This window comes from Trypanosoma brucei, chromosome 11, assembly GCF_000210295.1.
Source record: "Trypanosoma brucei gambiense DAL972 chromosome 11, complete sequence".
Lineage (NCBI taxonomy): Eukaryota > Euglenozoa > Kinetoplastea > Trypanosomatida > Trypanosomatidae > Trypanosoma > Trypanosoma brucei.
In genome coordinates this window covers 1,347,115-1,361,517 of record NC_026744.1, presented here as the reverse complement: position 1 = coordinate 1,361,517, position 14,403 = coordinate 1,347,115, and the positions used below count along the sequence as shown (strand labels likewise).

At 46.3% G+C, this 14,403-nt stretch overlaps 2 protein-coding genes across 2 annotated transcripts; both read right to left on the bottom strand.

The window, feature by feature from the left end:
• Window positions 1-9,459: 9,459 nt before the first annotated feature.
• Window positions 9,460-10,524, bottom strand: TbgDal_XI5390 (hypothetical protein, conserved; the record flags this gene model as incomplete). The annotated part of the gene is made up of 1 exon (XM_011781383.1): window positions 9,460-10,524. One exon carries the CDS (start codon window positions 10,522-10,524, stop codon window positions 9,460-9,462), a length of 1,065 nt encoding a protein of 354 aa, XP_011779685.1.
• A 1,973-nt stretch (window positions 10,525-12,497) lies between these two features.
• On the bottom strand, window positions 12,498-14,042 carry TbgDal_XI5380 (hypothetical protein, conserved; the record flags this gene model as incomplete). Its single annotated transcript, XM_011781382.1, has 1 exon — window positions 12,498-14,042. One exon carries the CDS (start codon window positions 14,040-14,042, stop codon window positions 12,498-12,500), a length of 1,545 nt encoding a protein of 514 aa, XP_011779684.1.
• Between the last annotated feature and the right edge of the window lie 361 nt (window positions 14,043-14,403).

The following is a 14,403-nucleotide window of genomic DNA, read 5'->3' as shown; positions in this document are numbered from 1 at the left end:
AAAAGGCCGGGCAATCCGCTTTTGGGGAAGCCTCCTTTTTTGACTTTGTCAGGGTTCTTAGGGGCACCCGGGCTTTATTTGCGGGGGAAATTGGGGTCAGCCAGCTTTGGGGAGGCGTCGATTTTTTTAGTGGGTGCTCGCGTGGCTCAATGTGGATGTGGGGATAAGACCGCATGATGCGGGAATGTAAGATTCGGACGGGATGTTTGCCTGTGGTATACTTCCTCCCATGGCAGCGCAAACATCTGCCTCGTGACTCACACATCAGCATGAATTTCATGCTGCGCACAAGAGTGGTCGTCTTGAGTGGCAGGAGGTTTGCTTCCAGCAGAGAGTCCTCTTTGCGTGTTCCATGCGGTATGCCGGCTATGATGCGACTGGCTTTGTGTTGTGCTGATGCAAGGAGGTCGCGACTTCGTTTCGAAGCGTCCCAGTACCATACCTCAATGCCATACATGGTGTGTGCCTGTACGAGTGCTAGATAAAAAGCCCTCAGTACTTGTCGTCTTGGCCTTCATGTAGAAGCTGAGATGGCTGCTATCTTCAGTAGTCGGAAGTCCATCTTGCATCTCGTTTCGGCCGCATGTGTTGCCATCCCCTGCAGACACTGGAATGTTATTCCGAGAAGCTTCGGTGTCCTGTCAGCTCCTATTCTTTCGCCGTCCAGTTGCAATGTAAGGTGATAGCGCTCTATACACCCGAAGAGTGTGCACTTTGTTTTCGCTACGTTGACAGACATGAAGTACTCTTTTGACCACTGTAACACCACGTTTAGACCGCATTGTAGTGTGTGGTTGATGACATCCCTCTCTGCGTCCCTCGCAAGTAGCGTCAGGTCGTCTGCAAAGAATCCGTGCTGAAGTAACGGCACTTCTGCAAGGCGCTGGCTCAACGAGTTCATGACAATAATGAACATGATTGGGCCAAGTACAGTTCCTTGTGGCTCTCCTCGCTCAAATGTTCTGCTTCTGGAAAGCTTCTCCTTGAATCTCACTCTGCCAGTTCGTTTACTCATAAATGATACGCACCACTTCACAATGTGGGATGATACCTTCATTCTGTGCATTTCCCTCGCAATTTTGTCGTGGTCCACTGTATCGAATGCCTTCTCGTAGTTGACGAACACAGCACCCGTACGATATTGGTGCGTGGGGCGGCAGAGGGCAGCGCGGACGTGCAGGAGTTGCTCGAGCGTTGAGCATCCGGGGCGAAAGCCTGATTGCTACGGCGTCAGCTGGGACTCAACAGTTTCTCTAAGCCTCGCGGCAATTATGCGCTCCATGACTTTGCAGAGGCAGCTCGTGAGCGTCACAGGCCTGTAAGATTCGAGGTCCTCCGCCCTTTTTCCGGCCTTCAGGATGGGGATGATAACACCAGTCTTCCATGTAGGCGGCACGATTCCCGTTCGTAGGCTCTCATTGAATAGCCTCAGAACAACATTCAGCGCTGTTCTACCGAGGTGTTGCAGTGCCTCGTTGTATAAGCAATCAGCTCCGGCTGCGGATCCACTCGGTAGCAGTTTGATCGATCTCCGTAGTTCAGCCATCGTGGTGAGACTGAACTCACTCGCTATCGTCTTTATTGGTGCCGGTGGGTGTGAGTCGGGGTGCCTTCTTGCGCGGGACGAGTACAGTTTACTGAACCTCTTAGCTTGACGGTAGTCCGTGATGGCCGCGTTATCAACAAGTACCGCCGGTGTGGTTAGTGGTCGTGGCGCATATACCTTCTTGACAATGTGGCAACTGCAGCGGTCTGACACCGCAAGTCTGGAGCATAGCGTGCTCCATCTCTTCTTTGTGGTACGGTCCAGGATCTGCTTACACGTGGCTACCAACTTTTCCCTTCGGTGGGAGGGTCCGCATCCAGCGATCTCTTCATCGAGTTTCGCGAGCTCAGGTGTCCAATGTGGTGGCGTTGCTCTGCAGCCACGGGGGACGGAGACCTTCGTCGCAATGCGGATGGCGGAGCTCAATTTCTGTTCCAGGGTGTTGACGTTCTTCTCTCTACCAATTTTCCTGCAGAGCTCGTCAACCTTGAGACGGAAATTCCTCCAGTCAGCTTTTAGCCATGCGTACATGGGCTTTCGAAGCCGCGGGCAACTCAGTGCATCTGTGTCGTCTCCAACGATAACGTCGAAAAATATGTGATGGTGATCGCTATCTGGAGAATACAGCGATGTCCACCTGTACACTGTGCAATTCCTTGACACTGTCACATCAGGTGTGGACTCCCCGTAGTGGCGCGCGTACCTGGTGCACTCACCAGTGTTGCAGACCAGAAACTGGTTGTCAATGCACCACTGTGTGAGGGTTTCACCCTTGGTATTTGGTGGGCTCGCGCGATCCCATGCCAACGCGTGTGCATTAGCGTCTGCACCGATGAGCTGGGCACCGTCAGTTGTCAGAAGCGTATCTAGGTCAGTTGCCGTGAAGGTGTGTTTTGGTGGGATGTACGCCGACGTGACAGTCAGCGCCGTTCCACGTGCAAGGTGAATTGTTGCATGCACTTGTTCAATGCGACCAACAACGGCCATACCGGTCTCGACTGGTAGGTCCTCCCTCACTAGTATTGATACACCACCTCCTTTGCAGTTACGAGCTATTCCGTCATGTTGGTAGCAAGCAACGCTAAAGCAAGCCGCCTCTCCAGGCGTCATCCTTGTCTCGCTCAACAGACAAAAGGCGATCCGCTCATCAACAAGGGTTTTGTGGAGTGCTAATCTCTTTCCTTGAGATAGCCAGGCGCAGTTCCACTGCATCCCACGCAACGACGGACTGGGATTCTCTTCCACATCACCGGACAGCAGCATCTTAGTGCGTATGATACTGCTGATATCATGCTGGCACGTGCCCAGGGACCGACAAATGAAAAACGGTGTCCCAGCAAGACGCTGCTGATCCCTGTGCTGTATGATGCCGTAGCCGGAGCACAGCAGTGTTCCCCATGAAAGGAACGCTGCTGGCTCTTGGCTTCCCCCGATGAGACGGGGTACTGGACCCTGGCATCACCGAAGAACAAACGATCGAGGGAAGCGACGTACTCCACTACGCCTTTGACGATGAGCGGATGGTGTCCTGTCTTTTGAGTAAGACAAGAATAAGAGCTGTAGAAGTAGGTTGCTTCAACGCTTGCGGCCACCAGCACATCACAGGGCAACTTACATGTGTAAGAAGGCAGCAGCAGGCCCGTATACTCATTATGGAAGACCTTCTAGCAGAGCCATGAATAGAAGTCATTTCACACGTCTGAGATACGCAGGCCATCGCCTATTTACAAGATAGGATGCAAATCGTCGCTTTCACTAGTAACTCTGTCACGCCACACTTTTATGCTAGGGGTAAATAAGCCAGTGCGCGTAACCTGACTTGCGTAACTCATTGGTGCTGGCGCTCGTGCCCGCACGCTTTCCTGATGCCGCACCATCCAACCACATACCAAAGGAGAAACTTTAATGCGGCGCTGCATCAACAACCATTTTCGGGTCAACCAAAAACTGGCCACGGCACCAAGTGCCCGCACTGAGCGGCGAAGCCCGAACATGATGCAACCCCTGTAAACTGAGTGCGGGGTGTACGCATGGATATCACTACACTTCAGCAAATATGTACCATCACCCTATCTTATCCTGTGTAATTTAGTGGGAAAGCACAATGGATAACCTGAACCGCCAGTGTCGGATACCTCTTTTTCATGTATGAACGAAACTTAAGTGGGGTGAATTCGGAAGGACGACCAAGGGACCGTACAAGGAAAAAAAAGAAAGAAGTTGCGGAGAAATGAAGGGGACACCAACTGGACGATGGAAAGTAGGGTTGAGGATGTGCTTCTGGAAGACTATGCGGCGTTGGCTAAAATGGGCCTGCACGAATTTCTGATGCAATTCTTTCTGAACACGAACAACATGAAGAATGTAGCAATGAGTTTGTGTGTTACCAACCCAGGAAGGTACACTAGGGATGCCGAGTTACTTGAAGACATAGAGAATCTCCTCCAGTTTAAGCGATAAAGGATATGTGAGCAGTTGCCTGAAATACAAGGTTGGATAAACTATCTAAACGGTAATGGAATTTACTCCCTGCGGCAGTGGGGCGAGAAGGCAACTGCCCAAATGAGGAAACAAGTTGGCTCCGCAGCGACATCAAGGTTGGACACGATACGGTGCATTGCCAGGAAGGCGGAGGAACGATATATTTAACTGGCTGACGGTGCTGACCTTCCAGGAGTTTACGACTCTGTTTATAATGCGAAATGGAGTCATATTGAAATTGACAATGGGACTCAACCATTGGGAATGAGGATGGTTGATGGAACGCGTGGTGATGATGTAATGTGGAAGAATGAAGAACTTAATGTTGTCCCTAAAATTGAGGAAGCTGTTGAGAAGAAACCAGAACGCAGGGAAGAAGTTGAAGCAATGGTTCTAACATCTCAAATGGTGTGATAATAAGCCAAGTTTACCGACGGAAGTAACAAAAGAATATTCATCCATAGAGAAGAGCTCCGCGTATGGAATGTTGTAAGGAATGGAATTGAATTATGGCGTACGCAACGTGTTATGTCAAGATGTCCTTATTTTCCACAAGCATACACTGTCATTGGTAACCCGGGGATTGGTAAATCTCAGAATTTGGGTTCTTTCATCCTCTACAAGTTATTGCATTATGATGCGGAAGAGTTACCTGTTGTTGCGTATTTCTGTGGCGAGGTAGCGTATATATTTGAGAAATTAGGTAATGGTGACGTCAACAGAGTAAAAATGTACAGTAAAGGGGCAGCAATGGACTTTCTCAAGGTTATATCATCAAATACACGTGGTTATATTATTTATGATTTTTTTTTTGTGAATGGCGAACAACCGCCAGCGAGATTGGCTCCAAAATGGGGAAGCATTTTGATCAGTTCACCTAATGAGAGAAATTTTGACAGCTGGGAGCAGCAAAGGGAAGGATATACACGTATCTTTGTTAACTGCTGGGACATGAGTGAAGTACGGGCTTTCTTCTCACGTGTGGGACCCAAGCTTTTTCCTCAAGCCACGCCTGTTGAGTTGAGGGAAAAGTGGAAGATGTATGAGAACCGTGTGGAGCGTGTCGGACCTTCACTTCGTTATGTGTTTGATGAAGCAAAGCATGCCACGCGTGAGGACGACATAGACAAAGAAATAAATTCCATCAAGTCCCATAAGCGGCGTGAACTCTATATTGGCGTGGTGGGTAACAAAGGCGAACGGAGAGAAAGTGACGCGTCTCACAAACTCGTGAAGATTGTTCGTGCCTGTTGGAGAAACAATAGTGAGATATACATATGCGTACCCCACTCTGAATCCATAAAGAAGAGAATAATTCAGAAACTGAAATAACCGCTCAAAATTTAGCTCAGTCGGCGGGGCTTATTCCTACCCGTGAGATAATTCCAGCTTTATTTGAGTACAACGCTATAAAAGCACTTGGATTTCCCAAAGTGTTGAGTATGGTCACCGAAATGACCAAACCACTGCCCGAAAGGGGAGTAGGGGAACAGGGAGTTGCGCAGAATATCAGTGTCGAGGCATGTACAGAAGAGATACCTGAACTTTGGAAATGCTGCCGATTTTACAGACGGTTATGGCATGGTAATACGTTCCCCAAGTCTCTTTCAGGCATACAAGGCGATTCCTAACTTCCCTGTTTTGGATGCCTTCTTTGTTGTTGACCCTGATGCAATTGCTGAGGATAAAAAACAACAGAGAAGAGAAAAAAAGACAATAGTGATGTTGCAGTAAACAACTGCTGAATCGCATGATACGAAGACAGGAACAGTCCTTGACATGCTGAAGAAACTTTTAAATCCAACCACTAATCCAAGTGATGAATATTGGAAAACAGTTATGGGGCAGTATCAATGGGAAATGATTTATGTTCAGCACCCTGACGCCACTCCAATGAGAGTCAAGCAGCGATGTGATCTCACAGATGGTAAAGCAGATGGTGAAAACCACAGGCATGTTGAAGTGTTTTGGAAAAATGATGTCAAACAATACCTCGTCAAATTTGACGTTAATGTTGTTAAGGCATCAACTGTTGCACGTTTTGCGGAGCTGAATGGTGCCACACCTCCACCAGCTGCGCACGAGGCAAGAGAAGTGACGAATAACGAATAATAATGATAAAACAGAGGTTACGGAATATACGGAAAGGAAAAGTTGTGGTAAATGTCCTTTCAGCCCAACCTGACGCCAATGGAGTTGTGCACTCCGAATCAAAGTTGAGGTGCAATCAGCATAAACAACTAACGAGTGCGTACCATTGTGCCAGAATTGATTAATTTTATTTATTTTTTTGCCATTATTAAGCTCAGGATGATTAACATTACATATGGAAAGCATTTGTCGCAGGAATACGCGTGTTGATGGAAACACTGAGCCATCGTTTATATCATATATTAATAGTTGATTTCATAAATTTAACCCCTTATTATGTTTTCCCTTGATAATTTTTATTTTTAAGAAAAGGAAACAGCATTTTGTATTGGGAATGTTTCAACAGAGAAGTTAAGGTGCTTGTAAGTGTTTGTGAATAAAATTAATGTGAATGGGAACAACGGCAACCGGAAGCAGGAAGATGCTATTAAATGTTGTAAGATGTGGTACTGAATCGTGTGATGTATATTTTTGGATACAATGACAAAATAGGTTGAAACAGTTACGAGGAAAAAAAATACTGAAGCGTTAGCGATAGGTGTGGAATTTCATTATTTGCATAAAAGATATTGTCATCACTTTTTTCCATGAATATGAAAAGGGAATATGCGTAATGTCAAATGTAATGTGTAAAATATTTACTGTTTCAAGGAGAAGCGCACACATACAAATACAAACGCAAACGCATCCAGCACTTGAGAATGCGTGGATGCAGCGTAACATGGGATCCGGTGGTGGTCAAGGCGTTTGTTTACAGTGCTCTGTGAAGCTGACGCTCCGTGTTTTCTTTTTTCTTTTTAAACCAATGGAGCCCCATTGGCAGCCACGACATTTCTCACGCCGATTAATTTACCTCAGCAATGGCTCTTCCGCGGTGTTTCGGCGGATGTTTGTGCTGGCGATGACCAGGAAGGGATCCAATATGCCCCCCTCCCCCGACCATCCGTTGTTACATTCCAACCAACTCATTTGCACCAGCTTCACAGCGGGCCCATATCCCCTTCCTTACGGTACAGTTATAATAAATAAGTGTTAAAAAAACCTAGGGAGTTTGTGGTGGCACAAGTAAATGCAACAGCATGACACACACACACACACACACACACATACGAAAAAACAAACACCAAAACAAGGAAAATAGGAGCACCACTAAAAAGAAGAGAGGAAACGGGTCTCATATACACACGCGCAAGCTTATTGATATCACTCCACAATAAATCTACTGCGATGTCCACTTATTTTTGGGCGACCGCATGCGCCTCAAGGCTGGTAGAAAGCAGCAGTAAATATTTAAAAAATATATAAAATAGATTTATATGCAGTATTAAATCAATAACTAATTATGTGCGAGAGGGTGTGGTTCACATCAGTGAAATGTGCGAAAGAGGACTTCGTAGATTCACTGCTAAGGGGAGCAATTAAATGAACATACACGTGTTAACACGATTGCACAGCGTGCAGTATCTACGGCAGTAAAGGGGAGGCAGGCAGATTTTACATGAAAAACACTTTGCACATCTGTTTTTGCGAATATAATGACGCTAACAAGTGAAAAAAAAATAAAAAAGGAGGTAAGGGGCAATGTGTCGCCAACACACGTCGAAAACTATCATTACTGCGTGAACGCGAGGCAAACATACGTGCATTCATGCCTCAGCCCCACGTGCACATTTTTCACATAAAGTTACGCACGTAAAACAACACGCTCATACTTCATTTATACTCATCAAGTCGCTGCACCATGGACGGTGCTACGCCTGCAGATTTATTCCCTCTGCATGCGTGTGAGGGCATATCGTTACAAAACACGCGTAATGGTGGCCAATAACCAACATATCGGGACGGCCGAAATCACAGTGACCAAATTTGAAGAATCACTTTCATCCGATGGCAACTGTCCCTGTATGCCTCCCTTGGGGGGAGACACGCACTCTGCTTCATGTGCTGCTTCGTTTATGAGGTACTCTATTTCCTCTACTGAACTTCTGGCCAGCGCAATCTTCGCGGCCGTCTTTTTCAACGAATAGAGACAAAACGCCGCTCGGTGGAGATCGCGCCTCAACGCTCTAAAGTTTCTGACCCCTAATCTCACTCGGAGTTCCAAGGCCGCTTCACTTAGTGACGTTGGTGAAACACTTCTTTTTGTTTGTAGACATGACATGGCGGCTTCTTGGGCTTCCGCAGCTTCCGCATCCGTCCCAACCCTGAGCATCACATCTTCCAGGAATGGCACATAATATTCCTGAATAACTAGGAGGGAACTCGCACGTCCCTCGATGCTTGTCGCCGCATACTCAGCAAACTCAACGGCCTCACAAACGCTATCATACGCCAGCCTTGCCCGTTCCGCAGCAAAACCTGCGTTGCGGTCCCGTTCCGCCGCCTCCTCTGCCCGCCTCAAAGATACTTCACTACGTTTCTTCGCCTTCAAAGTAAACAATGCTTCCTCGACAGCTCGCGGTCCAATTTTCATAACAACTTCCTTCAGTCCCCTCAGCTGTTCTGTTATTTGACACAGCGCCAGCACTTGAGCCAATGTGAAATTGCTGTCGCAACCATCTGTGGGGTTCGTGCAGCACAGAGCCACGGCCAACACGAACAGCCCACTGATAAACATTTTAACACGACGAAAATGTAAAGGCTATACCCTACTATAACAATAATATGCCTAACGTCAAGAAGAACAAAGGTTTTTTTAAAAAAAGAAACGATACACAATTTAATTAATAAGCATGAATAACTTGGAATATGTATACAGAGCGTTACGATACCATTAAAACTACAGGAGCAAAAACCGAACTAAAAGATACGGATAATATGCGGCGTCGTACATGCAACAGCATGACACACACACACACACACACACACACATACGAAAAAACAAACACCAAAACAAGGAAAATAGGAGCACCACTAAAAAGAAGAGAGGAAACGGGTCTCATATACACGCGCGCAAGCTTATTGATATCACTCCACAATAAATCTACTGCGATGTCCACTTATTTTTGGGCGACTGCATGCGCCTCAAGGCTGGTAGAAAGCAGCAGTAAATATTTAAAAAATATATAAAATAGATTTATATGCAGTATTAAATCAATAACTAATTATGTGCGAGAGGGTGTGGTTCACATCAGTGAAATGTGCGAAAGAGAACTTCGTAGATTCACTGCTAAGGTGAAAAATAAAATGAACAAAATCTTTTATGTAAAAGAATATAACCAAACAACACTAAAACTACAATCGAAAAGTATATTTAAGGTTTAAGACAGCAAAATAAAACGTTAGACGACAAAGGTAAGAAACACAAACACGAAGGAAAATAGCAATGAACAATAATTACCCCTGTCAACGGAGAGATCATTCCCATCCAGAAGAGTGGAATTTTCATCACTTACCGGTGGATGAGGTAAAAAAACAGGAGAAGGAGCAATGGTAAACTCCAGTTCCTCTTCCCCTTCATCCTCATTGGAAGTGTGGGCACTGTTATTGTCATTGACGTCTGTTACTGCGGTATCATCTTCATCCTCATCTTCCTCTTCATCCTCATTGGAAGTGTGGGCACTGTTATTGTCATTGACGTCTGTTACTGCGGTATCATCTTCATCCTCATCTTCCTCTTCATCCTCATTGGAAGTGTGGGCACTGTTATTGTCATTGACGTCTGTTACTGCGGTATCATCTTCATCCTCATTGGAAGTGTGGGCACTGTTATTGTCATTGACGTCTGTTACTGCGGTATCATCTTCATCCTCATCTTCCTCTTCATCCTCATTGGAAGTGTGGGCACTGTTATTGTCATTGACGTCTGTTACTGCGGTATCATCTTCATCCTCATCTTCCTCTTCATCCTCATTGGAAGTGTGGGCACTGTTATTGTCATTGACGTCTGTTACTGCGGTATCATCTTCATCCTCATTGGAAGTGTGGGCACTGTTATTGTCATTGACGTCTGTTACTGCGGTATCATCTTCATCCTCATCTTCCTCTTCATCCTCATTGGAAGTGTGGGCACTGTTATTGTCATTGACGTCTGTTACTGCGGTATCATCTTCATCCTCATCTTCCTCTTCATCCTCATTGGAAGTGTGGGCACTGTTATTGTCATTGACGTCTGTTACTGCGGTATCATCTTCATCCTCATCTTCCTCTTCATCCTCATTGGAAGTGTGGGCACTGTTATTGTCATTGACGTCTGTTACTGCGGTATCATCTTCATCCTCATCTTCCTCTTCATCCTCATTGGAAGTGTTGGCACTGTTATTGTCATTGACGTCTGTTACTGCGGTATCATCTTCATCCCATTTCCTCTTCATCCTCATTGGAAGTGTGGGCACTGTTATTGTCATTGACGTCTGTTACTGCGGTATCATCTTCATCCTCATCTTCCCCTTCATCCTCATTGGAAGTGTTGGCACTGTTATTGTCATTGACGTCTGTTACTGCGGTATCATCTTCATCCTCATCTTCCTCTTCATCCTCATTGGAAGTGTTGGCACTGTTATTGTCATTGACGTCTGTTACTGCGGTATCATCTTCATCCTCATCTTCCTCTTCATCCTCATTGGAAGTGTGGGCACTGTTATTGTCATTGACGTCTGTTACTGCGGTATCATCTTCATCCTCATCTTCCTCTTCATCCTCATTGGAAGTGTGGGCACTGTTATTGTCATTGACGTCTGTTACTGCGGTATCATCTTCATCCTCATCTTCCTCTTCATCCTCATTGGAAGTGTTGGCACTGTTATTGTCATTGACGTCTGTTACTGCGGTATCATCTTCATCCTCATCTTCCTCTTCATCCTCATTGGAAGTGTTGGCACTGTTATTGTCATTGACGTCTGTTACTGCGGTATCATCTTCATCCTCATCGTCCTCTTCATCATCGTTGTAGTGTTGACATTGTTATTGTCATTGACATCTGTTACTGCGGTATCATCTTCATCCTCATTGGAAGTGTGGGCACTGTTATTGTCATTGACGTCTGTTACTGCGGTATCATCTTCATCCTCATCTTCCCCTTCATCCTCATTGGAAGTGTTGGCACTGTTATTGTCATTGACGTCTGTTACTGCGGTATCATCTTCATCCTCATCTTCCTCTTCATCCTCATTGGAAGTGTGGGCACTGTTATTGTCATTGACGTCTGTTACTGCGGTATCATCTTCATCCTCATTGGAAGTGTGGCACTGTTATTGTCATTGACGTCTGTTACTGTGGTTTGATGCTGAATGCTTTTGTTTCCGTCGATATTTGTTGGGTCGTCGTAGTGGAACTGCCGCGCATTTTCTATTTTGTGGAGCGTTGGAGAAAAATTCTGTTTATCTTCTTGTTGCGATGGTGTCAATACCTCTTTTGTTTGCTTTTGAATATTTGGTATGTAAGGGGCCTGTGGCTGCTGGTGGGTCGGAATTTCTTTACAGCTCCCCTTGATGACGGTGAGGGGAACCGGTAAATAAAAGATGATGGCAAGTGCAAACAGTATGCGATTCATTTCAGTACCGTTGTAGACCCCTGCAAATCTATACTACTACTGTTTGTCTTTTTTTTTTTTTTAGAAAATGTGTTTGTGTTATTTTTCAATATGTTGTTCTCCTATTTCTTCGATGTTTCTTATATTCACGTCCGTATATGTTTCCTTTTTTAAATACACCCACTTTTTTTTTGCCGATTTTCGATGAACTGCTGAAAAAACGTAGTGGAAAGTCACTTTCGCCTTCAATCCCTTTGCTTGCGCTTTCCCCTCAACTTAACTGTGCTTTAATGTAACTTCTCCTTGTGTCTAAGTAGAGGGTTAATCCATTCATTTATTATTACAATAATAAACAAGGTTAAAAGTAGTGAATTTTGTGAGTGATAGTGTCGCAGTAACGTTTTTAGTGGGATTTTAGGCCTTTGTGTTCGTGTGTGTGTGTGTGTGTGGATGGGAAAGAGAGAAGAGACAAAACACATAAGCACACCTAAAATGGGGCGGTTGAGTGTGGTTTCCAACACGAAAGGGTTCTGCCAATCGGTAACAGGCCGTAACGTGACTTTGACGAATCGGGAGAAATTTACCTCCTTCTCCTCTTGCACTTGCCACTGACACCCGATACTACACTAACATCTGATAGTCCAATTAATGATGGTATTCACTTAACTACACCCACGGTTTAATATGTCATATTGATGCCATCGAACTCTACTAAACTGGGGGTAGGAGAAGGTATACAAGGAGCATAAATTTCCTCCCCCCCCCCCACTAGGGAGATGGGAAGGTAAAGACAACACCATAGCGGAAACTCCGGGGCCAACTCTTGCTTTTGTATCGTCAACCAAAGTATCAGTGTGAAGGCAACATATCCCATTGTATACCCTCCGAACTCCTGGGGAATGGAACTGGCAAAGCCGTAGGGCATTCTGAACTAAACAGTTTACTGATGCATCTCGACACGTACAATTGTACAGCTTTCCGTTCTTCCACATCTGTTATGGCAAAAAGACGCTCCAGAGGATCTCCAGGTGCTTCTGCATCTTCCGTACATCCAAGGCAACGGCACACCTGCTCCAAAGAGTTTAGAACTGCGGACCGAATAGCGCTCGTTGTCTCGATACCTAACTCCGCAGTTTTCTTCATGGCACTTAGGGGCCCATCCGTAGCTGTTGGTTTATACTTGCCGCTTAGATGCACAATGTGGCGCCTCCTAAGTGTAGCGAGCTCATCTTTCAGAGTTTTCAGCTCAGCGTCTAGCCCTTCAAGCTGCCGCTTAGCCTCCACCGTCAGCAACAGCAGGCTCTTGTCCTGCACATTCGTTAGGTTGGAAATGGTGTTGGGAGAAGTGGGGATCATCGGCAGCAGCTTTTTGTATTCCTGGCAAGGAGCGGCGTTACTTGACAAGAGAAGTAACTGCTCGTTGTTGTGCTTTACAGTTTCAGAAAGAGTTTTCAAATCGGACTCGATCTGTTTCTGACGCAGGATACAGAACTCCTGCTTTTGCACCTCCAGATCTATCAACCGTTGTAGCGTGGCACGGTGCTCATTAATGGCAATTGTCTGCTTTTCCAACACGGTAGACTTCCCTTGAACCTTCATGAGTTCTGAAATAAGCCGCGTTGTTTCTTCTTGCTGGGCTGCCTTGTCCTCTAGTTCTTCCACAGACAACCTTGCCATTTCCACTACACCTGCCCCGAGACGCGTTACCATCGACTGAAGCATTTCATCCTGCTGCCGCTTGGTCTCCCTTCGCATTTCTCGGATGCCCACAACGTGCTCCCCGTGGTCGTGAAAATACTGTTCCTCCGCTTCCCTAAACGTTTTGGTGAGAGTTCGTTTCTCTTCGAACGCGGCGCTCACTTTGCTGTCCCCAGTGGCGAGTGCGGTTACCTCCTCTAATAAGTCATTCCAGCCTCGGAAGAAGTCTTCGGCCGCCTCCTCCATACGTGTAATCAAGCCGAGTTGGTCCTCCACCAGTGCTGACTTAACACCAGCAATGTTTTCCATGGCAGCTCTCCTCTCCCGCAGGTACTCTTCGCCCTCACTTTGCTTCAGTGATAGAAAACACTGATCATCGTCCTGCAGGCCTTCGTCCACCTCCATTCTCTCTTTCAGCCGCTGCTCAGCCAACACAAAACGGTCCCGGGCACGCACGACGCTGAGGTTTCTTTCCCGAAGTTGGAAAAAATTGTGCGGAACATCCGGTGCGCCGCGTCCTGTTTTCTCCAGTTTGAACAACGCACGTGTGGCGTCCAGGTGTGTCCCATCCATGAAAGGAGGTTTATCATCTACTTCTTTGACGGCGTCCCACAGGATATCCACCTCAAGTTCGTCTGCCACCGGCTCCGGTGCCACCAACTGCGGCGCCGAATTCTTTTTACCCTTTTTCGCCATCCAACTGCTCTTTGAAGGGTTAGCAACAAATGAAGGTGAAAAAAAAGGTGCGTAATACACGCCAAATAGATTTGGGTATCAGCAATTGACAAATAGAAGGAAGGTACGACGGTCAGGAAGTTTGTGCGCAAAACCACGGATAAAGTATGAAATACGATGTTAGCTACACGCTTCGTGCAGCGAACCGGCAGACCAACGAACCCCTTTGCCCATGGTGGATACCACACCTGCAAACGACGTGTATTGTGGTGCGCCCCGGGATGCAACCAGTGGCTTCCGATGGTGCAGCCTGATAGCTGCTGTGGCGTGATTCGGTCCTAACAATTCACATCCACACACGGGGCACAAACAGAGGCAAGCA